The 24,604-nt window shown below is 37.7% G+C and overlaps 1 protein-coding gene across 1 annotated transcript; it reads right to left on the bottom strand.

Moving 5' to 3' along the window:
• Positions 1–8,312: 8,312 nt before the first annotated feature.
• LOC139727795 (transmembrane protein 214-A-like) lies at positions 8,313–24,189 on the bottom strand. Its single transcript, XM_071638768.1, has 16 exons — positions 23,885–24,189; positions 22,458–22,708; positions 21,279–21,363; positions 20,552–20,683; positions 18,467–18,549; positions 18,262–18,367; positions 17,360–17,441; positions 16,672–16,773; positions 15,731–15,770; positions 14,769–14,870; positions 14,137–14,271; positions 13,152–13,265; positions 11,932–12,049; positions 10,573–10,669; positions 8,891–9,059; positions 8,313–8,327 (listed from the first exon to the last, which is right to left on the bottom strand). The coding sequence occupies exons 1-16, from the start codon at positions 24,000–24,002 to the stop codon at positions 8,313–8,315; spliced, it is 1,749 nt and encodes a 582-aa protein (XP_071494869.1). The 5' UTR covers positions 24,003–24,189.
• Positions 24,190–24,604: the final 415 nt, after the last annotated feature.

The raw sequence follows: 24,604 nt of genomic DNA, 5'->3' as shown, positions 1-24,604 counted from the left end.
GTTTTTCACAATCAAATAAGATGTTCAAAGATTTCATATTATCCTCTGCTAGTGGATGTAGCTTATAATGACAAACCTGCATTTCTTTCATACCTGTCATTTCTATGCATTCCAAGTTTGTGCAGTGATGCCATCTCTTACATTGAGTACAACTTTGTATTGTGAATATTACATCATAGACTCAGGTGAAATTATTAGTAAAGTAGCTATTATGAGACAGTGGACGCCTGTTACATAGAAATCCTCAGGAAAGGCAGTTTTCATTCATTATATTGAAATTTTATCATAAATGAACAAATGCAGCATATTTTTGATATGTCGAAAACACCCAAACTATGCATGTAGTATTTTGTTTATAGAATACTCACCATACCCATACATACGCTGAAAAGCAATATAAAATGCGATGCTATCTTGTTAATTTGTTTAAACTTTATACAGAACACAAAGTTGTTTCTGTTTTTATGTTTTGATGTAACATCTTCATCCAGGAAATCATTGAGCTGGGCTAGAGTCCACACCTTGACTTGATGTATTTCTCAAATCCAGGAGAGTGAGGCTTTCATTTCCCCCTGATGAATAATATCTCTTCAGCAACTTTCTTAGCTGCTTTCATGGCTGCCTCTGCTTTCCCATTCACCTTGCTGATATAGGGCAATATCGTGTAGCACTTGATTCCCAGTTCCTTCACAAGTGCATCAAATTCCCTGGACGCAAATGGTGGACCATTGTTACTCACTATGGCATTCTGGAAGACCATAATTATCTCACAAAATGGCTCCTAAGCTTGTTCATGACCACTGTCGTAGTAGTTTTGTGAAGTTTGTATCCCTCCCAGAAGTTAGAGTGGTAACATACCGTCACCATGTAGTCTCTTCCTTCCAGACTCATTAAGTCTGTGCCGATTTTCTCCCAAGGCTGGAAACCATACTTTGGACCGCAGTAGGGCTTTGGTATGGGACATGCCTTGGTACCCTTCATGTGCGAGTGCTACCACGCGATCACGTAAATTTGCTGGTATGACGATCAGGGTACCACGCAGCAATACACCAGCTGTGTAGAATGTCAGTCTATCTTTCTTGTTTTTGTACTCCTGGAGCTCGTGAGTATCGACATTGGGATCGTTGATGTTTGTGATTTCGTGCAATCTGGCCATCTGTACGAGATCGATTGCTTTCATGATCGAGTGTGTGATCTTTGCTAGATTCTTGCTCGTGCAACATCTCAGCGACATCGCTTTTCGTCGCTGGGGCGACAAGACCTCGTATCTGCAAATTGTCAAATGTTCAGGAGAGCCAAAAAACATGGCGGCCAAAGCACTAAGCGAATGGGATAGCCTTTCCTTTGATAAGCTGTGGTGGCTTCATTTTTGAAGTAAGACACTTGGGATTTGGACAGGACATCACTTATCCCATTATTTGACCATTAATTAAAAAAAGTCATTTTCACCAAAATTGCAGATACAAGGTCTTGTCACCCCAGCGACGTTTTGGTGTGGAGGTTAGCTATGAATGGACAAAGGCCTACTGCTAAGTGACATCCTGTGATAGCAACTTTCGGAGTTGTGTGACTGGGTGTCAAGAGATGTAGTCGGCGGAGTTCTCACAGCCTGGACGATACTTGATCATGAACTTGTAGGTTTGCAAGCCTAAACCCCATCTTTCAATGCACAATGGAGGTCATGGCTTCGCCCAAATGGTGACCAGGGGCTTGTGGTCTGTGATGATGTCGAATGATGGTGCGCCACGCAGATATATGTTGAAATGTTTGCACACCCAGACAACCGCAAGGGCTTCACGTTCAGTCTGACTACAGTACAATTCAACATCACTGAGCACTCGACAAGCGTAAGCGACAACTTCATGTTGTTCTGTGCAAGAATAGCTCCTAGTCCAACTGGACTAGCATTTGTCAAACCTTCGATCAGGGCGTTTCGGTTTGGTGCTATCAGTCAGTTTGTCTTTCAGTGTTTGAAATGTGTGTACTTGCTCTGGGCCCCATACAAATTGGGTATCCTTGAAGTAACCCTAACTTGCCATTGCACTGGGCCTGTTGTAGGCAGCCATGCTAGGCCAGGCAGTTGCAGTTTGGTTGATAAAACCACTTATATCCTACAGTTTGTTAGCTTTTAAAGATACGATATGCACTTTTTGTATTGACAAAGGACGTATAGCAAATCTCATTGAACATACGTAGCACAATTCCATTGACTTTGCACTGAATTTTTTTTTTTTTTTGGTTACTCAAGAGCTGTGGTGTAGTTAGAGTACTGGTAACTCAGGGATTTGGCGCTTGTTGCACTTTGTGATGAAACTCTTAATGTATATAAAATTGTATGATTAGCACAAGAATATAAAATTAGGATATGCTAGTGATTCATGTGGTCAGTGTCAGTGTTTGAAAGAACCACTTCTCAGCGTGAGTATGCAAGATGGTGAGAGTAAGAGATTTATTTATCATTTATTAAAAAAATATTGTATTGTAATAGAGCAACTACATGTAGTTGTAATCTGATCAGATGGTTTTAAAACATTATGGAAAAATTTGTTGTAAACACATCTGGCTAGTAACTGATCAGTGGGAATCAGTGGGAATGCTGGGGGATGATTGTTCCAATCCTTGTGGGATTCATTTAAGAGTACATTATATATATAACATATCTATTGTTGTGTGAAAATTGTTTGCTTCAGAATGGTCTCATATTCAAGTAATGTGCAGTATAATGTTTCTAGGTTAGCATGCCTGTACAGTGACGGGGCATTAAACTGCACATTACTTGAATATGAGACCATTCTGAAGCAAATAATTTTCACACAACAATAGATATATAATGTACAATGTACTCTTAAATGAATCCCCATCCCCTTTAATGTCTATATCTGTGTACCATACTAATGTACCTTTCCCCCATTGAAAAGGAGCATGTTGTAATGTGTAAACATTAGGAACATTTTATTTCAGGCTGAAAGATTAATAATTTGCCTTTGCCGTTAGATGCATGTAGTCCATTTTCACAGTGCCCGGGAATCCCTTTCCAATCTTGCTGGTTATGTAAACAGTCCAGGTTTATGGAAACCCTGTTAGCTCGAGATCAAAGAGGTGCTGCTTTGAAGAGGTGAATTCTTATCTTCCTATGTTATTGCAATACATAATTGTAAGAGATATAATACTTTGAGCACAGTGACTGCCAATAAAAGTGAATCAATTTGTGTGATCTGTATGACTCCAACAGATGACTTCTGGGAAGAAGACTAAACTGGAAATGTATTTATTCCTTCTGATGTCATTTTGTAAACAGATCCTCTGGACACTCACCCTCCAAGGCTTGTATAAATCCTTATTTTAAAAAGAAAAATTCTTTTATGGGAATGAAATTCATATAGTAGATCAAGTTAATTCTTTTAAAAATATTTCTTTACATCATCGTCCATGCAAAATGTCACAAAATCTTGTACAAACTGTAGTCTTCTCATCCAGATGGCATCAATGAAACTTTAAAAATTCATTTTTCAATGAGTTGTCTTTCAATTCATTGAAAAACAACAAGAAAAGTTTCTTGATGTGTTTCTGTTAATATTGCTGTATTCTCTCAACCCACATATATTTTGATTTCATTTTCGTATGTGGATATACTTATGATGTATTTTATCGTTAAAATTCTACCAATAAAAGAAAAAAAAAAATAAGTGCAAGATACAGAGTTCCTCCAATGTGTCTCTTTTTGATATTCTTAATTACAGACTTTTAATAACAATTAGGCATCACAACCATATCAGTCTTGTGTGCACGAGTCCTTGTTCTGTTGTGTATGATACAGGGTTTAGGAATGCATTTTCTACATCAGCATACCACACACTATCACTCTCATTCTTGGTCCTTGATGAATTTATGAGATATACTGTATACTGCATTACAGGCCTTCACATATTGATCTCTACCTTAGATCATTGTAATTTCTTATAACAACTTTGAATCTGCCTTCTGTGTGAAATACAGTGTATGTCATGTGATGTATCGTCGCTGGGGCGACAAGACCTTGTATCTACAAAATGTCAAATATTCAGGAGAGCCAAAAAACATGGTGGCCAAAGCACTGTAGCGAATGTGATAGCCTTTCCTTTGACATGCCGTGGTGGCTTTATTTTTGGAGTAAAGACAGTTGGGATTTTGACAGGACATCACTTAACCCATTATTTGACCATTAATCCAAAAAAGTCATTTTCACAAAAATTGCAGATACAAGGTCTTGTCACCCAAGCGACGATATGCAGTTTGTGAGTGTAACATTTTTGAATGCGACATGATTATGGTACAAACATGTACAACTTAATCAACATAATGCAGATAGTTTCTCAATATAGAACCACAGTGACTGAATGTACATGTACCAGGTTACATGTACATTTATTTTTCATTTACTTTTCACTTTCAAAGAAGCAGAGTGAATGATATTTTAGCGTGGATAAAAATTTAACTGCATTTTGTGACCAGGTTTTTAAAGCATATTTTGAGTGCATACATAATCGAACTTTGAAACATGTTTTCCCAGTCCTAGACTGGTACATACACCCCATCTAGAGAAAATGAACAGGCCACCAATATCAATACAAATCGCAACCATCAGTAACACAGCAACACCAAGATGGACCTCATATCAGTAATTACAACACACCCTGCATGCCTGAACTGGAAACGCACACTACACTCAGAAACTGCTCAAAAGATGTGCAATGCTGTACCAAATTTGTCAGCATCTTGTCAATTCACATCTATCTTTACCAATAACAAACATCCACACAAAATACATGTAAACAAAAAAACAATATTAAATGGGTTAGTCAAATACCGGTTAGTGATGGCTAAACACAGTCACATGATGGAGGCACATTTGTTATGTTTGCCCATGGGCAGAACATTTTTGTAATGTTCTCCCATGGGAAAACATTTTCACGTAACAAATGACAGAAGGCCCAGGACCATGCACGCACAGTGAATTTGGCTCTGCGCGAGCAATCGAGTGCGTTGTGCTGGTGGTTGCAGACGTTGACGTATTTGACTAACCCATATAATATAACAGATGATGACTTTTGTTATCGGGAACATGTAACAAACGTTCCACCCTCAGGGTTTGAAATGCTATTTCAGGAGGCTATAAGTCCCTCGACTTCGTCTCGGGACGTATAACCTCCCTCAATAGCATTTCAAACCCTTCGGGTGGAACATTCGGTATGTTCCCTCCCCCGCCAGTCATCATATATATAATGGTATTCATCTGTGTTCCACTACAGGACCTGGTATGGTGTCTCTGGTACTTTCATGGCAGTAGCATATCAACCATTGTACATTTACATGAATACCACAGTAATAGGGATTTTAGGTGATGCTTTCCTATTTTGTGTTACTTCTGTCGTAGTGCTGCAATGTACAGTTACACTGTATATACAGTACCACAGTTTTAGGTTTGTGTAGCTAATGAGTAATAATCACAACACCAACAAATAGAAAGCAATATGTGTACAAGGCTTTGGAGTGAGGCAAGATGCAGTAGGAAGTGGAATGCACCTTGCTCATATTGATGTTTCCAACTTCCTCCATTTTATTTTCTCTGAACAGCAGCAGCACCTCATGGATGTAACAACTCAAAACAAGTCATTTCTTTGTACCCTGATTTCTCTCTTTTTGCATTGCCTGTGCAAGAAGATTCTTTTGCTGATCCATCAAAATGTGTAAAATATATTGATTCACATGGTTGGCATGTCAATTTGCAAGCCATGGGTGACAGTTAACAGAAATCTGAGTGCAACACTTTCATATAGAGTGATACATATCTTTTACAAATTTTGAACATAATGACCATGAACTGAACTCGTGGCTTTTGACTGATGGCAAGCATATACAATGTACATCGTAATGTACTCTTTACTCATGTGTCAGCTTACCTAAAAAGAAAAAGAAAATTCCCATTTCACATGAAATCCTCCATGTGTAGGTACTTTACAAGAAAAAAAAAAGAACTTCCAAACTGTAACTTTTATGTAAAGTTAAAGTGCTCCTGAAGAAAAATATATAGCTGGACATTAACTTCTGCAATGCATACAATGGTGAGTCACAAGGAACTGAAGAACATAATCTTTAAGAAAATAAAAAATATATATTTTTAAACTGAACTATCTGCAACTATGCATAACTCATATCTGGTGTGTGTATCTTAAGACAAACTAAGTTTGACTTAAAAACATCTGATACATAGGAAGAAAAATATGCTTTTCAAATTCAATCAGACACAAAGTTTTGAACATACAAATTGTAAAGCTTCACAAGTTTCTCAGACTGATGATGCTTGTCACAATCCAATGCAACTTAGAGATAAGGTGGTGCTGTCATTTTACAAGTCTTTTGCTTGATTACATACAAATCTTCAATATAATCTCTTCTTTTTTAAACATATATATTAAAGAAAAAAAAAACCTTGACATCCAAGTATTCTGGAGTTGTAATGAGGCATTTTAAAAGGAGGGCATTATGATTGCTAATGTTATTGACAAGATGGTTTCAACTTTAGTCTCTAGAAGCAAAAAACAATTTCCTTTGATTGTCACAAATATCATTGTTCCTGCAAGTAAATCACAGTTTCACATCTTTCCATTTTGTGTGTGTCCCATTTAATGGAATTACAATGTATCACTGCTTTGTTGGACTACTATTATATATAAGCACTCTTGAAAACTGAACAGACTTTTTCCCGCAAGTTGGAGTCATGGTTTTTTGGTGCCTTTCAAACAATATGTGAATACCAGTACACTGTAATGGTTTATAATTTCAGCTTTACCTAGTGATAGATATCCTGCTGTTTCGGTCTACTAGATTATCAACAGCAAATATGGAAATGTGTTGTGTATTTATAAGCACAATGAAATTTGTGACACTAGTAAGGAAATTAACATGTTGCTACAAATCAGAATTTGTGATTGTGCAGTTTCAAGGAAATAATCTATACAATCTTACTTAATAAGGCTTTGAAACAAATCTCATTGCATTCTGCAATCAGTTCTTGTAAATACACACCTTGAACACTATCACACTTTCAACAATATCATTGATACTTGAATTCTTATTCATGAAATGTATGGGCATCCAATTCCTGCAAAGAGATGGGGAAAAATCAATGAATTCTTTTCTTGCATGATACTGAGTAATCTTTTGGTCACTTACTTTGGATTAACAGCATTGAAATGCAGTCATGTGTACATTTATATCTTGGTCTATTCACAGAGAATGACACTCAAATGAGAAAATACTGTTAGCTTGCATTGAGCATTGTCAATTTTTAGAAGTTTGGAACTCTTCATCAGTAGGACAGTAAAATGCTTTGATGTCCAGATGTCCTCCGATCCTTTTAGTCCTATGTTTTGCTGTGGAATAGAAATCATGACACAACACATAAAAATTACACATTATACCTCATGAAGATGTTAGTACACTACATGGTCAAACCATTCACAAGAATGGGTCTTTTGATACAGATATATTAGAAAAACATGGGTACACACAAAAAAGGTCAAGTTTAACGTAAATTACTTCTTTCTCAAGAAACATTAGTTTGCAAGAGGACTGTTAAAAGTTGATAAAGGCTTGGAAGCCACTTATCCCTTTGCACAGGGTATCAATGTTTCATTAAAGGATTTAATACAAATGCAAGAATTAGAGACATGCACAAGGAAGTATTGTTTTGATGACTGGTTATGTGTACACGTAGCTTATTGGAAAGAGCACACTTTTAAATTTATTACAATAAACTGTGAGCAATGTGTGAAAAGGATGAATACATTCTAAATAATCTAGTGAGTGCTCTTCCATTGCCGTGGTACAATTGTATGATATTTTTGGTGACAGTGTTTCCATAGAGAAAATTACCTGAATTGCTCTTGTAACCAGTTCCAGCCATCTGAAAGAGCAGGAGATAAGGCAACCCAGAGCCTGGATGTATACTGCAGTGTAATCTCCCCGACGTGTTGCACAAGAGGCGATATCTGAGTCCAAACGGTAACTGAAGTCTCTGCTACCACAGCCCATAAGTGAGACAACCACACCTCAGCAAACTGCAGTACTATCACGATCTGTTTCAACAACTACGTGTAGAACAAGTCAAATTGTGAAAAAGACATTATTTTACAAAGGCTGGTCACTAGCAACCGACATTGTATTTCAACTTTATACATATGATAACATAAGGTCTTATTTCTACCCAGAGTATTCTCTTCAGTGTTAACACTATTCTTTCAGAGGGAACTGCAATTATTATTGATGCAGCATTACCACGTACCCATCTTTACATTTTGGTCAAGAGGGACATCATGGGCAAAAGTACCTCTTCCAAGGATGTACCAGCTAGCACTAGGCAGGACTCAACCTCGAGACCTTTGTGTAAAAGTCAAGACTATTTACCTGTTTGTACCACAATGCCCCACACAGGTTACAACCAACTGAATTTGCCTCATTATATTGTAACAAATATCATTTTTTTGGTGTTATTCCCATCATGACAATTGCAAGTTTTTCAACTAATACTGGTCTTGAAAGTTAGCTATACAAGGTATTTCTTTCTTCTTCTTTTTTCTGATAATCTGGAATGCCTATTACATCAGAAACTCAGTCATTCCTTAAGTACATTTGTATGTGTGTAGAAATCGTGGGTGGCTGCGGACAGTGGTGGAAGATAAAACAAAATCTAAATGGTACTCATCTAGTCACTGCTTGCCTGGCTGGGTAACCATAGCAACAATTTTAATGATGGCAAAGAAGATGGTAATAATACAATGTAATTACTACTAATAATAACAGACTATTTGATTGCCTTTCAAGTATCATTTTGTCAACATCTTGAACTTACCCATTCCAGGAAAATAGGAGCATTTTTAGAAATAAAATCTTGGAGAGGAGTTGTCACAACCACAAGCCATGTCCATAGGTCTCCAAGTTTGTCTAGGGCCAGCACAAGGTAGGGTCCACAAAGCTCACATATTTTACCATAGTAGATTGGTGTTTTCTCCTGGAGCCATCTGGATAGCAGAGTATAGACACACAAAATGAATGACTTTTCTTTTGCCAATATCCACAGAGACACATGTGGTAAAGCAATAATTCCATACATATTGGCAAATGTGTTAAAACTTCCACATTCTCTGCTGTTGTTCTGATTGGTCAAAGCTCATTGTCTGGGAGTATCACAGTCATCGACTTATTTGGTCTTAAAGAGAGGGTGATGGAGTGGTTTATGGTAAACACTGACAAAGGCAAAATGGGTCATGATCTGGTTTTGGGAAAGTGAAGGAGTTGTGTATACATGTACTGATGTTGCTTCGACCAACATTGGGGAGACTTTGGCTTCAGAGTGAGGAACTTTGTGTGAGGTTTTCTGTGAAAGATAAAGTCTGTCTCTATTTCCCTCACAAAAAGGATCATAGCATATAGTCTCTGGACAGATGCTACATGACATTAACTTTACACTTTGATAATGGATACTTTGTCCTTGTCTTTATCACAGCATGACAAGCTTTTCAACATACAATCTAAGCTTTTCAAATTAGTACCCTTGCCCACAAACTTTTAGCCTCGTGTAAAGATCCAAAGGCCAACATAATTATTGAACCTAAAGACTTACAACAACAACAATTGTATAAAATAAACCTGGCTTGTATGTTTGTGGGCCTATGTAGATAAGAATAACTTGTAAACAGCCAATTTTTAACATTAGGGTCTGAGCCCAAGCTGACTGTAGGCTCTGATAACTATAGGAACAACTTGAGCTGTATTCGAGAACCTGGTACAGTGTACATGTACAGTATTACCCTTGAGCTGATTGGTGCTACATTTGACTATAATCATTCATTCCATCTCATGGAATCCTGATTAACCTGTTGAAGACAAGTCCCAAGTATACTCGGGCAGGTGTCTATGGGAAATGCGTATTGTAGCAAAGTCAGTTCATCCTCAACAGGTCAAATGAAGACTTTACATCAAAACATTGGGTTCTATAGGGGTGGGGCAACAATGTGACTTCCAGACATCACTGCAGCTCTTTGCCTCAGAAGAAAGTATAATACTACAAAATGTACCACCCTATCTATCTATCCTTCTATCAACATGGAAATTTGAATGTTAGCTAGATTACCACTTTTCCTTTTCTTTTTCTCCCTTTCTGGTGCAGGGTGGGAGATCAGTGTACATTTAAGACAACTTATATCCCCTTCTTTTCGCTGTAAGTTCAGGATGATCCTTGTCAAGTTTAAATTTAATCTCCCTTTCTCATGCCAAGCTGAAGAAGAAAATGTGAAGGAAAAAAATGTTGCACATGTGATTCATCTCTTGAACTGTATGGAAACACAATTAGTGTAATTTGAAAACCTGATTCTAGTAAGCTAAAAGCACCACTAAAGACATGGACAGATCAACAAGGTACACTTCCAGTGAAAGCTACAGTAGGTGAATCTTACCCACATCAGAATATACGGCTATCATCTTCATACAAAATATGTTAGATAGTAAAAATGGTAAAAACAAACTGAAACTTACCTAAATGCACTAGCACTGAAAAGAGACACTTTGGTGAATGCATGTTTGCAGACTACGTAGAGACCAGACTTCTTCAGGAATTCCTCTGATCGTGAACCTACCAAAAAACATATCAGATAACGTTAATTTATGCATAAGAGATAAGGAGTCTCATATATTCCACATCTTGGTAATGGTTGTAAATCACTTGGAACTCTACAGGGTACAGGTTACAGAGTAACTAACTGTACAGGGTATGGCAACTGGCTGGAAGAGGGAGGTGCATACAAATGTAGTATACAACATTTATTACCTGGGTGTGGGAAATAGGACCCCGTTTACAGTGCGAGGCTGGGCCGAGCCGCGGCCGAGCCCAGCCTCAATTGCGAGGCCGGGCCCCGCAATTTTGTCCGTTTACACTGCCGGGCTCGGCCGCGCTTTTGATTCAAACCTTTCAATATGTTGTCGTAGTGGCGCTCTGCTTGTAAACAAATGCAATTTGATATTGTCTGGTTTTCAGACCCTTTGCCAAATGAATTCCATGGCGACGAAGTCGCCGTTCAGGCAAAGGCCTTTGCCGAAGGAAAAAATCCTTTGCAGGACAAAACCACCTTAAACTATACTAGTTTTCGACGTTGAGGGGGTTAATATCCTGAACAGCGAAATAGTACAGGCAGAGGGTTTGGAAGCCAGACTAAAATTGGCCGCGTAAACGGGGTCTAGGACTCTCATTAACTTGAGCACAAAATATATAAATTCCAGTGAACAGCTCCCTCATCCATGTACCCTCATGACTGAGTGCCCTCATTACATGCATTTCATTTGTGTCATGCCCACTGCTCTTCCTACTACCCTTTATATCAAAGAAGCTCTCTTATACCACAGTTCATCTCATAACTGATACCATGACAGCAAAATCTAATCAAATTTAAGCTCAAAAGAATGATTACTTTCACAGTGAGAGACAAGAATGTTTCATAGTCTATTTCCTTTTCTTTTACTGCTTGTGTCTTTATCCCCTGATAACTAATGGTACAGCCAGTACTCAAGGGAAGAATATATGAAATTACAAATATACTCACCTTTCTTTCTTTTTTTTCTTTTTTTTTTGTCCCACACGCGTCAGATGATGAATTAACATCCACAATCTATTACATTTCATCAATTTCCAAGGATGAAATACAATAGATAACAAATTGTGAGTACAATTTGTATCAACCATGAGGACTTTTGACCAATGAAATAATATGACATACAAACAGGCGATCTATTTTGATCCAATTCCTCTTGTTCTTTCTATCTTTGTCATAGCTCTTCTAGCATCACAGATCACTGCTGATAAGTTTTTGACATGATAAATCTGGAATCCGAGTATGTTACCTTGGAATCCTCCACTGCTCAGTACGTCCAGGGCCAGGGCTGTGATGATAGCCAGGAGCAAAACAGACACAAAGCTTTTCCATGGAAACGTGAAAATACTCATCTTTTCAAGCAATTCCTAGAAAGAAAAGACAAACAAACAAACACACCAAATAATCTTTGTTGGTATTATGATACATAAGTATAAATTCTAATAAATTACAATAATATTACAAAAAATAACATTTTTGTAGGAACTTGAGCTTATTACAACAGAAAGTTGTTTTTTTTTTCTATGTCATTACTTGGCCATTCAGCCATTCAGACTTGACTTTCTCTTCACGGATCAAATCTTGTAGAATTTCTTGAAGGAAATGCGACATATGAAAGCAACTTTGAATAGAATGCATCCATTACAACTTATAAAATTCTTCTTTTTTTTTAATTCTCCATTTTCAAATAATCTATTGTTGGAAGGGAATTCATATCCTCAAGAAGGCAAGGAGAGAGAGAACATAGGGGTAAATTTCACTCCCCCTATGTTCATTAGCCTCGGTACATTCTCACTGGTTAAAATATGTCTCTTGGATTTTGCAGGTGCTCTTTTGCTGTGAAAACTGGCTGTGTCTACCAGTGATGTTTTGTGGGGGTTTTTCTGTAAACTTTACAAAAAATTGCAGAATAATTGATAAATACCAAAGAGTAAGTTTCTACTTTATTTTTTTTTCAAGTGGGATGAAGTTAATGGACTTTAATATCTACTTGAGAATGTACAGAGACAAATCCTTTATATGTGACCATCATCAAGTTTCCTGATTATCAAAGTTGAAGACATTACAGAAGGAAAAAACTACAAGATTTGCTTTTTAAAAAAGAGAGAAGAAATTTTATACTTTTCTACAAATTCAAAGCTTGACAACTACCTCCTGTTCAAATTTCTGAGTGTAAGACAGTTAGGCAATGACAACTAACAAGTGCTCTGACAGATTTTTTATCAATTGTCATCCTCTGTACAAATGTATTTATAAGATCGCAACTGCTATTGAACATTTTAACAAACATGCTGGAAAAAGGAACCAGTTGGAGTTGAACCTGTCATTTACTACTGGAATTTAAAGGAACATCCTACTCGCAGAGGACAGGTAATGTCTATGGGACACACAGCAATATAACTGTTGATTTCCATCTCTCAGAGCAATGTCCTACATCTCCTTTATGTCAACAAAGGAAGCATGGGTTACCTTGGAAACAGCTTGGCAGTCCTCATAGTCCTTATGACCCTGATGAGATGACCGCAGCTCATCATTGGTCACACTGAAGGCCCTCACGGTTTCCTGTAGGAGCGTCTTAGGCAGCTGAGAAGGTGGAAGATTTCTTTTACTTTTAACTTTGTCTTCGATACTAAGCAAGTCACTTTATTATATTGACATACTTTTTAAAAATACAAAGATCATAATTTTTACATTACAAAACATTCAACATGGCAAAGTTTTCTTCAATGAAGGGGTGTTGTCTAATCTCAAGTAATATTCTATGCCCTCTCCCTATTTCTTACTTTTGCTTCTTACTTTTACATACAACCTTATATGTATTGGGAGCAAATTTGTCAGGTAGAAACCAACCACACAAAGTTAACAATAAAGATCATTTCCAGTCATTTGGGTCTAAGCTAATAAAACACAGATATGACACTGAGAAAACTCATGCACTCTGGCAATACATGTATCATCATTGTTCTGTATACATATATAGCCCTGGGGTACTTCTAGGATGACTATTCTACAGATTACTGACATAATGCTAAACTCAAGCATCATTTTTTTTTTGTAATGGAAACCTATATGATCACATTAATAACATTGCATTCACTTTGCAATAACAGGCTTGGCCAATTATTTTAGTGACTCCTGGAAGAGTGGAGTGAAGAAAATGCACTGAAGAAAGAGATTGATTCCAGTCATCAGGGAAATAATATTGAAAAGAGCATTATGTACCAAGCTGGGATGGAAATCATAATAATGATAAAACATAACAAATAAAAGAAAAATGAATTAATATACGTTGAACATACAAAGAGATCTTGGCAAATAACACAAATACACTGTAGAGCAAAATTGAAATAGGATTACCAAAATATATGTAAACTACCATCCTATAATTCCCCAAACACAAGGGATATTTTTTAAGCACCTTTTTAATGCTACACCAATCTTGTTCATAAGTTACCTTTGCAGTATTCCAGATTGAGACGATATGTTTCATTAAGACACTGGATTGCTTCATGTGAGTATCATACATTTGACGCCATTCACTGAAACAATGTGGATCTCTGCACAGACAGAATACCAGGCACTCCAGCAGCTAGCAAGAGTCAAGAATAAAGGACATCCTGTTACATTTCTTTCACCATACAACACCTTACATTGAATCACACATATATGACGCTATTGTAATGATAAATACAAATTTGTGTAATCATTGTTTTACTACTGGTACAACTTGTCTAGCCGACAAGACTAATGCAACCACCTGGTCACTCTTTGGCAACCTCACTGCAATTGTAGCTGCTTGTTATAATCACAAACATCTTCATAAAATATGTCCCTCACCTGAACACGGCAGCTGAGAGTACTCTTGTAGACTTCTATCATATCAATTAGTTTCCTGGAGAATAATGAGTAAGATCTTGTCATGAGACAGACATGCATGTCAACAAGATGATGAAAAAAGATTCTTTTATTTTCCCTTCAAGACAAGGTTTTATGATTGATTCTCTGGTCTTTTGACATATTCCCTGAAGACTAAATGGGTCTATCCTAAAAGAAATGTTTGAGAGTGGTGTATTGAGAAAGGCAAACCTCAGTCTTAAGAGGTTCAGGGCAGTTCTCAGTGGTCCTAGCCAACAAGGATGGGAAGAAGTTCCTTAGGTTAGACTCCCGGTGCTCCTGGAAGGCAATACCCTGCAAACAAATTAAAGAAAATAAAATGTACAGAATAAGTCTACACGTTCCAAATGGTCTAACTCAAGCTACCTGAAAAATCATATAAATCAGGGAAGTCACATCACTTTAGTTATCTGTTTTTCTTTACCTACGATTTTGAAACAATCTCTGGCAAAAGAAGAAGGAAAGATCAAAAGTATTAAAGGGATGGTACAGTATTGGTGGAGATGAGAATTGGGCTTTTAACTTTTTGCGAGATACCAAGAAAACACTTATGATATAGTACAGAACATACCATTTTAAGAGGAATATAAAGTTTATTTGATGAAAATCGGGTTTGGAATGACTGAAACATCCAAAAACAAAGTAAAACAAAGCAATCGTAATAAAGTGTGGGTCCCACACTTTATTAGAATCGCTCCTTTTTGGATATCTCAGCCATTTCAAAACCAATTTTCACCAAATAAACGTTGAATTCCTCATGGAATTACATGCTCTTTCATATTTCATAAGAGGTTTCTCATTATCTCACCAAAAAATGTTAAAAACCTGAAATTAGGTCTCAACCAAAACTATACGGTCCCTTTAAGCAAGTATGGGCAAGTTGTGTACATCTGGGAACTTTGTTTGACAGGGTGTGACGACACTGTACATCTAGATTAGAGTTTTAATGATAAACTACAGTACACATTGTAATTTTACTTCATTTCCTCGGCAGACATTGCTTGGAATATCAACCCACTTGAAACACAGAAGAAACACTTAACTTAATTATGAACACTCTAAAGCTATTATAACATGTGTACACAAGCACACATCAAAGACATGGCAGATATTTATGGTTTATATAGTGTAATTTTATGCAGAGACATATTTACCTTGAGCCTTGGGTAGTGAGCCATTAGCTGTTTCTGCAAGCTGTTGGGATAGAACATAAAATGAACATGAACAATAATGTATATGGCAATCATCTTCAAAAAATCGAGTTAAAATGTTTACCCACCTACATAGTTGAATTGTGTGTCCAATGACTTCTAGAGCACAAAAAAATTGAAAACACAGTCAACTTCATATTCTCACTGTGTCTGTGCACATAGATGCCTGTCGTCAGTGGAGTGACAAGACCTTTATCTACAAAATGTCAAATGTTCAGGAGAGCAAAAAAACATGGCAGCCAAAGCACTATATCAAATGGGAGAGCTCTTCATTTGACATGCCATGGTGGCTTCATTTCTGGAGGTAAGACAGCTAGGATTTAGACAGAACATCGATTATCTGTTCATTAATTAAAGAAAGTCATTTTCACCAAAAGTTGAGTACAAGATCTTGTCACTCCAGTGACGTATTCTTCCCAGTGTACACCACTGTGACCTTTTGGCTTTACCCAAATTATCATTACTTGATTTCCATTATCAAATAACACTTTCTTACTCATGTAATAACTTTAGTGACATCAGTTAACTATTTTAAGAGAAAATATTCAGCCTATGCTAACATGTTTGACCCTTGAATTTGATCAAATCTTGATATCATATTCATTAAAAAACTGCCCTGGTTACATTAAAAGGGCACAGAAGTGAACCATGAAAGAGAGCAAAATCTTAAACTATGTTTGCAACTTGCAAAGTTCCATTGGCTATGGTTATGGTTTTCTTACAATTCTTGATCTTTCATTTTAGTTTTAAAATTCCTAGCAGGATTACGATCATTCAAACTAAAGCTTTTTATGAGACAGAGAGAGAGGGAACACCACACAAGGAGCCCTGCAGCTGAAATATCAATCAAAGAAAAAGGAAGAAATGGAAGAAGAATCACATACTTAGATGGAAGCGAGTTGTTTGGGGTGAAGACATAGTCCAAAATAGGGAAGAACTCATTTGGTCCAAGTACCTGGCTGGCACGCTGCTCATCTAGGTTTGAACTGCTAACAAAACATTTCAAGAAGCAAAGATAAGAAAAATCAGTTTAAAATATGCACAAAAGGTTGAGGCTTGAAATGTAAACATCAGGTTAATCTCAACATATGATGCAAACTACTGATAAATCAATACTGCTTCTTCTGAAGACAAGATGAAAATACTAGTACAGTGGACTCCCGTTATAATGACGTCCTCGGGACCGGCAGTTTTCTTTTGTTATATCGAAATTTCATTATAATCGAACAAATATACAATAAAAAACATAGAGCAGATAATGTTGCAGCCTAAATTTGTATTTCATTGTAACCCAAATTTCGTTATAACTGTGTTCGTTACAATGGGAGTGCACTGTAGTAACCAGAAGATTCACCCCAAATGTCATACACTCTTCAGTGCTTTTTGAGACCACTACTGCTGCTAGGAATGTAACAAGAGTCCATGTGTCCAAGAAGTCTACAAGTAAAGGCCCCAAATCCTAAACCAACTTGCTAAGCAATGTCCAGACACTTGGCAAGGTAAGTTTTACTGTGAGTTTCATCTAACCTTTCTTGTTAAAGACACATAACCACAGAAAGTGTCATGCATCACCTTAAAAAGCGGTTCAGCACAGCAACAGCATAGTAAGACACCATCTTCTGTCCAAGGAGGGGTAGCAGTACTTTACTCCACACTGGAATAGAAACAAAACCTAAACCATTAGAAGTGGCGGATCCAGGGGGAGCACACTGGGCGTGCGCCCCCCTTTTTTTTTGTTGCTAAAACAAAAGAAATAAAAGGAAAAATCGGGGGGGGGGGGGGGGTGCACCCACTCTTTACGGAATTCCTGGATCCGCCCTGATTAGAGATACGACCATCATGTTTTGGACATTGTACGGCAAGGTATAATTTGAAAATACACTATAAACCTGCCAACAACCAAGTTTCTTTTTATTTTGGGGCTTTGATTTAGAAATCATTTCTTTCATAATGGATGTGGTGACCTAAACCTTTACATCTAAATAAATTACTGTAAAACATGATGTATATGCGGCATGAATTTTTCGCGAATTGGAGCTGACAGCCTTTTTCGTGGCATGAATTTTTCGCAAAGTGCCACTGGCGTTCAATGCATATAATGTAAACATGGACTTTCGCATGCATTTTAATTTTGCGAATCTTGGCGCTCGCGAAATTCGTGAAATTAAAGTGCATGCGAAAATTCCTTGTTTTACAGTATAGCAATTATGACCTGCACACTCAAACTCATACTGTTTATGGCATGATGTAAGTATTCAAATGAGGCACAATCTTGGGTTGAGTGCAGTCCATATACTAAAGAACAAATTGTCATGGGCATGAGAAAAGCAAGAGGGTGGGGTAATAAATGGCTGCAGAACATTTCTCAGACAATAAGATTCAATAAGACATTTAAAAGCCAACTAATACATTATAGTCTAAATTAATTGTTATGACAAAGGAAAACCTCAAAGTAATTTCTCAGAGTGATTTACCATGTAGGCCAATGACAGAATCACTGTGACCAGCTTGAACACAGCTCCATAGAATGGTCAGACTGGTAGCCTTGTCACTTTGCCTTCGCTTGAAGATCTCTAAATACTGGGTTTGAAAATGGAAGGGAAAAAAATATGATGAGAAAACAGATGCTCATCCACTAGCTCATTGCACGAGTCTAATGCAACAAAAGGTGTGACTTACATCTTGGAGGTGACTTGTCACAAACTGTGGGTAGTCCTTGGCAAGAAGCTGGAGAAAAACCCTGTAGCCATTCACTGACTGACCTAGACAACATGGAGAGATGATAATCACGAAGAAAATAATTGTAGAGTTAATCATTTGACGTTTTCCTCTGGTGGTATATGACTGCACAAATATGATTAATGGCATGTACAGCCCAGCTTATTTTTGTTTTCTGTTCAGTTTTAATTAATTTCTCATGAACCATGAAACTAGTCACCAGGCGCGCCGGAAGCAGTTTTGGATTGGGGGGGCAAACATTGGAGGGGGCTCAAGATTAGACCATGTATATGTTACACAATATACACATACACACACACACACGCACACACATCTATTATATATATATGTATATATATATATATATATATATATATATATATATATATATATATATATATATATGTAAAGTGGCGTACGGTGGGTCGAAACATGGGGGGAACCATAAAGTAATTTTGATGGTCTGTATGCTTGTGCGTGTGTGCGTGAGCAATAATGGGACTACAATACATTACGGAATGTGATACATTCAACAACGCAGTCATTGAGGAACATTGTAAGTTTTCCTTACATGGATTATGGAATGACGGTGTGAAACGATCGACAAATTATATACTGTCAGCTACATCTGAGGTGAATGGCATAACAATAAAATGCGAGCGAGCGAAGCGAGCGAGCTTGAAAATTTTGATATTCTACAGTTCCAAAACTGGAGTTTTAATTGTAGCTATATATTTCGCTTTGGAAATAAATGGGGGCGCATCGGGCGCAACTGCCGGCAATTATTGGCAGCAACATTAGGAGAATGGCATAACGATTCAATGCGAGCGAGCGAAGCGAGCAAGCTTGAAAATTTTGACATTCTACAGTCCCAAAACTGGGGTTTGTAGCAGTTAATCTTTCACTTTGGAAATTAATGGGGCGGCGCATCGGGCGCAACTGCTGGCAATTACTGGCAGCAACATTGAGAATGGCATAACGATTCAATGCGAGCGAGCAAAGCGAGTGAGCTTGAGAATTTTGACATTTTACAGTCCAAAAACTCCCGTTTGTAGCTATATCTTTCGCTTTGGAAATTAAGGGGGGGGGCATCGGGCGCAACTGCTGGCAATTACTGGCAGCAACGTTAGGAGAGTGGCATAACGATTCAATGCGAGCGAGCGAAGCGAGCGAGCTTGAAAATTTTGACATGTTACAGTCCCCAAACTCCCGTTTGTAGCTATATTTATCTTTTGCTTTGGAAATTAAGGGGTGGGGGCATCGGGCGCAACTACTGGCAATTACTGTCAGCAACATTAGGAGAATGGCATAACGATTCAATGCGAGCGAGCGAAGCGAGCGAGCTTGAAAATTTTGACATTCTAGAGTCCAACAACTGCCGTCGTAGCTATGTTTTTCGCTTTAGAAATTAAGGGGGAGGCGCACCGGGCTCAACTGCTGGATGCGAGCGAGCGAAGCGAGCGAGCTTGAAAATTTTGACATTTTACTGTCCAAAAGCTGCCGTTTGTAGCCATATTTTTTCCCTTTTATTCATATATATACATATTTATTTTATTTTCTTTGTTTATTCATTTATTTTTATTATTATTATTTTTTTTTTTTGGAGGGGGGGCTTTTTGGGGGGGCAAAAATATGTTTTGCCCCCCCACTTTTTGGATTGGGGGGGGGGGCGGCCGCCCCCCCTGCCCCCCCCCCCCCCCCCCCCCCCCCCCCCCCCCACTTCTGGCGCCTATGCTAGTCACCTTATTGATCTTCTGACCATTAGTTTCATTACAAAAATGCCTGAGGTCCATCTGATTGTGGTTACCTACACATACACCCGTTATCAAGATACTTCCTGTAAATTCCAAATACTTTGAAAACACTGAATGTCATGTCTAAAGACAAACAAACAGACAACCTAAAAGTTATAAACCATCCTACAAGACTTGTCATGAGAGATGACAGCACAGAAGTATTTCTAAACTTTACAATTTCATCTCCAGGCATAGAAAAGCATTCACAAATCAACAGACACGACTTGTCCATTTCCAGCTTTCTCCTCACCTTTGGGTAAGTCATTCTCAATCTCCCTGATGCAATGTTGGTGAAACATCTTCAGCATTCTCTCTTGGTAAGAACCAATGAGATTCCGCAACACTGACTGGACTGCACCACTCAGTTTACACAGTGGATAATCTGGTGAAAATGTGAGAGAGACAGAATATGTACTTATGCAGGTAACATGGAAAGACAACACACACACACACACACAAACAAACAATTTCACAGGATAACTGATTTGGGCCACACAAAGTACTGTATACACCATATATTTAGCGAGTCTAAATTTTTGTGAATCGGGACTTCCTGATGTTTCGCAAGTGGTTCAATTTGCGATCGTGGAGTGCAGTACTGAACTGAGAAATGTATATGTGTGTGTCACATTCATATCAGGATCAGAGTCATTGTTTTCGCATGTCTTTAATTTCGCGAAAAGCATCTGACTCGTGAAATTCGCAAAAATAAAAACCTCGTGAAATATTCAGCATACACATCAAAAAGCATGAGTAATGAACGACAATTTCAACATAATACAGTCAAATTGTCCATGATTACAGACGTATGCACAGTCAATATTCCTGTTAGTGTTTCTATTTTAGCCCCATCACATTTAGAAAAGAGGTGCTACCCTTTTAAACATCATCAATTCGGCACTATAAACCTTTATTTTCCTTTACTTCTGCTTTTTTCTTCTTCTTCAAAATAGTCAACATCTGATCTGACTGATTACCTGACGGTTTATCAGGAAAGGTAGGATCAGTCTCTTTGGTCAGTAGCTTCCGGTTCAAGAACAGTGCCAAATCACCCAGCCAGAGCTAGAGTAGAAATATAAAATTTGTCCTTTACATGCGATGGGCAAACTGTTACACAACAAATAAATCACATGAAACTTCAAACACACCCAATATTCCAAACAGACAAAGAATGTTAAAACCCAGGAACCAAATGTTAATGCAAACATCTCCTTAAACTGTTGAACTCTATTGTTGTTAAATTTGAGGATATAGCCAAGAATTTCTTGGCAAACAGACTATATGCAGTACACAGCTTATCCCCTCCCCCTTCCCTCAACTTCCCCTCATCTATTGTGCCTCTTTCTTTTTTCTTTCTTTCTTTTTTTTTGGCTACGAAAATAGAATTTAAGAAATGATTTAATGCATTATTTTTGTGTGCACACAAGAGAGGATAAAATAAATAAAGTTGAGGACATTTTTCAATGGTGTAACATTTTTGCCTTGGCTTGCAAATAAATCATGCATGAAATATAAAAATAATTTCAGATTCAAAGATCAATGCATTGTTTTAAAGCTGCATCTATTGATAGTTAAGCAAAAGTTAAACTTATTTTGTAATGTCAGTATAAAATCATTTCACAAGAAATATGATTGCACGATTAGGGGCTTGCATAAGATGACTTCTACTTGTGTTTACAGTGTTATTTTATCGTTGTTGTTGTTTCATATTTGTCAAGTAAAATCAGAAACAAAAGAGGAGAAAGCACTTCTACACTTTTTGGGGGTTATTGGAATATTTGCATAGCAATGATGATTGTGCATCACTTCAGCATTGTCATTTGATATTCAAGTTGACTAGTATTCCAAACTGCATGGACCAATGGAAATTTGCTGGGAAAAAGTCCTCAGTATTGATGGAAATGGGTGCAATGTAGTGGAATCTGGTGTGTACAATTTAGAGCAAAACTAAATAGTCATTTGCAGATATGTGACTATAAAACTGCCAAAATTTTTAAATAGTCACATAAGTGAATTTCTCCTTCCTGTTTTAACCGTATGCCTGTCATGCCACAATAAAACAGGAAAGGTAGATATCTTAATAAATGTATTCTTTCAGAACACACTGCATCCACTATCAATTTCAAACTTCATCCCTACATGAAGAGTATACTTACTGCTGGTGAGTCAGGACACCTCGTTTTGACACCCTCAAGCTGAGCTTTTAGCTCTCCTACATCGACATTACTCAGAGCCTCATCAAGACTGCCCATATGTTCCATTTTCTTCTTTCCTTCATTACCCTTCTTCTTCTGTTGGCCTGGCTTCTTCCCACCATGAGCATCTCCATTGGCACTTTTTGACCCCTTTGAAGCCGAGTTGGAAGAAAATGCTGCACTGAAGATTGTCGAACTCTCCTGCAGAGGCGCTATATAATAAATAGTCAATTAAATATTTTTAAAAGCATTAAATTTTAAATGGGAAACAAGAAGACATTATTTCAACTTACACTTTGAGAATATGATAATAGACTCTAATAATATCTAAAATTAGCTGTGGGATAGTGGCTTTACACTAACATAACAGTACAGTCTCTTTTATTACATCCTATTTCAATGCACTGAAAATAAGTGCTAAACAACACTTCACTCAAACTCTGGTTACCGGTATAGAGTTTAAAGGAAGTGTACAGTTCTGGTCGAGGTGAAGATTTAGCTTTTAACGTTTTGTGTGATATTCAGAAACCACTCTATGAGATGTCAAAGAGCATACAGTTCTAAGGGGTATCAAAAGTTTATTCGATGAAAATCGGTTTTGAAATGGCTGAGACATCCAAAAACAAGGTGAAACAAAGAGATACTAATAAAGTTGGGGCATGTCGCCTTTTATTATTAGCACTTTTGGGGATATCTCTGCCATTTGAAAACCAATTTTCATTAAATAAACGTTGAAACCTTCTCAAAATCACATGCTCTTTCATATTTCATAAGAGGCTTTTCATTATCTTACTTAGGAATGTTCAAAATATGAGTCCCTACCTCAACCAGTACTGTACAGTCCCTTTAACAGAGCTGGCCTTGCTTGGTAAACAGTAACAAGTGTAAATGATAAACACTGACTGAACATTCATGATTAACTGCGACCAGCCCAAACACAGATAAGTTCTGTACCGGTACACAAGGAGCGCCCGGGGGTTAATTCATGTAGATATGATCATGTGAAATGTCAACATAAAATTTACTCACACAGTACCGGGCGGTATATGCCATGTCCACAGTACTAATTTGAAATATATATATATATACATATATATATATATTCACACAAATACGAGGCACGCTCATTCAGTTGTCTACAAACATGAGCCAAAGTCAGACCAAGGCAAGGTCAGTAATTACGACATGTGATGTAGATTTCTAATTCTAGTTACCGGTAAGTATATCACACATGGCATGTCCGACACCGGTAGCACACACAGATTTAAATACATGGGGCTACATATTTTACGTCTACACAGGAAGAGACAGTGAAACAGCTGGTAGGCTTTAGACTCATACCTTGCCACATAAATATCATTAACTTGTAAAATACAGCACAAACTTACACATCTGGTCGACTTTCGGAGCATTTTGGGCCAAAGCTCTCTGGGCTGCCTTTTTATCGACCTGCGTGGCTTTCTTCTTGTGGGAGACTGTTTCCCACTTCGCAGCAGAAGACGACATGTTCACTAATTTTGCTCTTTTTGTCAGACTAAATTTCACCTGTTGGCGAAGGGAGAAGACTCTAGCTAGCTGTCTTCTTTTCCTATGAATTATGCACAGTAGCTTGAAAGGGTTTGTGCTCAAGTTGACGTCTATTGTATAAGATGACAACGTTCCGAAGATTCAACGGAATTACTAATTTAGCTTGCAGCTTCCTGGCAGGCTCATCCACTTCAGTCTAGCGATTCTTGCAGCTACTGCATGTTACATGAGTACCAGTGGCGTATTCTGACATGAGGACACGTAGTACATCTAGACATCCGCTCGCAGGATCGCCGGCCGGATAGCCCATGAATGGAAGTGTAGCCACGTATCGCATTGGCTGAGCACGTTATGACGTCAAGCTCAGCTGGTTATATCGAAGACCGACCTTTTAATTACTGTATTGCATAACTCTTGTTTCTGTTCTTTATTATTAATATTGTCTTTTTAATATCTACTTACTGTCAATTGTAAGGGCGGGTAATTTCTGACAAGTGTGATTAGTGAGTCCTAATTAGTGTTGCTACATGATAATCTCGCCAGCAAGTTATCGACTGAGTTTAAGTGTTTTGATTTCGTTG

Source organism: Diadema antillarum, unplaced genomic scaffold (genome assembly GCF_040938485.1).
Source record: "Diadema antillarum isolate AM-2024a unplaced genomic scaffold, OU_Dant_1.0 seq00000152_RagTag, whole genome shotgun sequence".
NCBI lineage: Eukaryota > Metazoa > Echinodermata > Echinoidea > Diadematoida > Diadematidae > Diadema > Diadema antillarum.
This window is presented reverse-complemented; position numbering and strand designations above follow the sequence as displayed.

Excerpts from the sequence above, each read along its gene's own strand:
- LOC139727795 (XM_071638768.1), bottom strand. The coding sequence starts at position 24,002 with ATGTCGTCTTCTGCTGCGAAGTGGGAAACAGTCTCCCACAAGAAGAAA. Across the intron at positions 18,368-18,466 it reads TGACAAGTCACCTCCAAGAT|TATTTAGAGATCTTCAAGCG; the intron begins GTAAGTCACACC and ends TTTCAAACCCAG. Across the intron at positions 17,442-18,261 it reads TTCTGTCATTGGCCTACATG|TGTGGAGTAAAGTACTGCTA; the intron begins GTAAATCACTCT and ends TTTCTATTCCAG.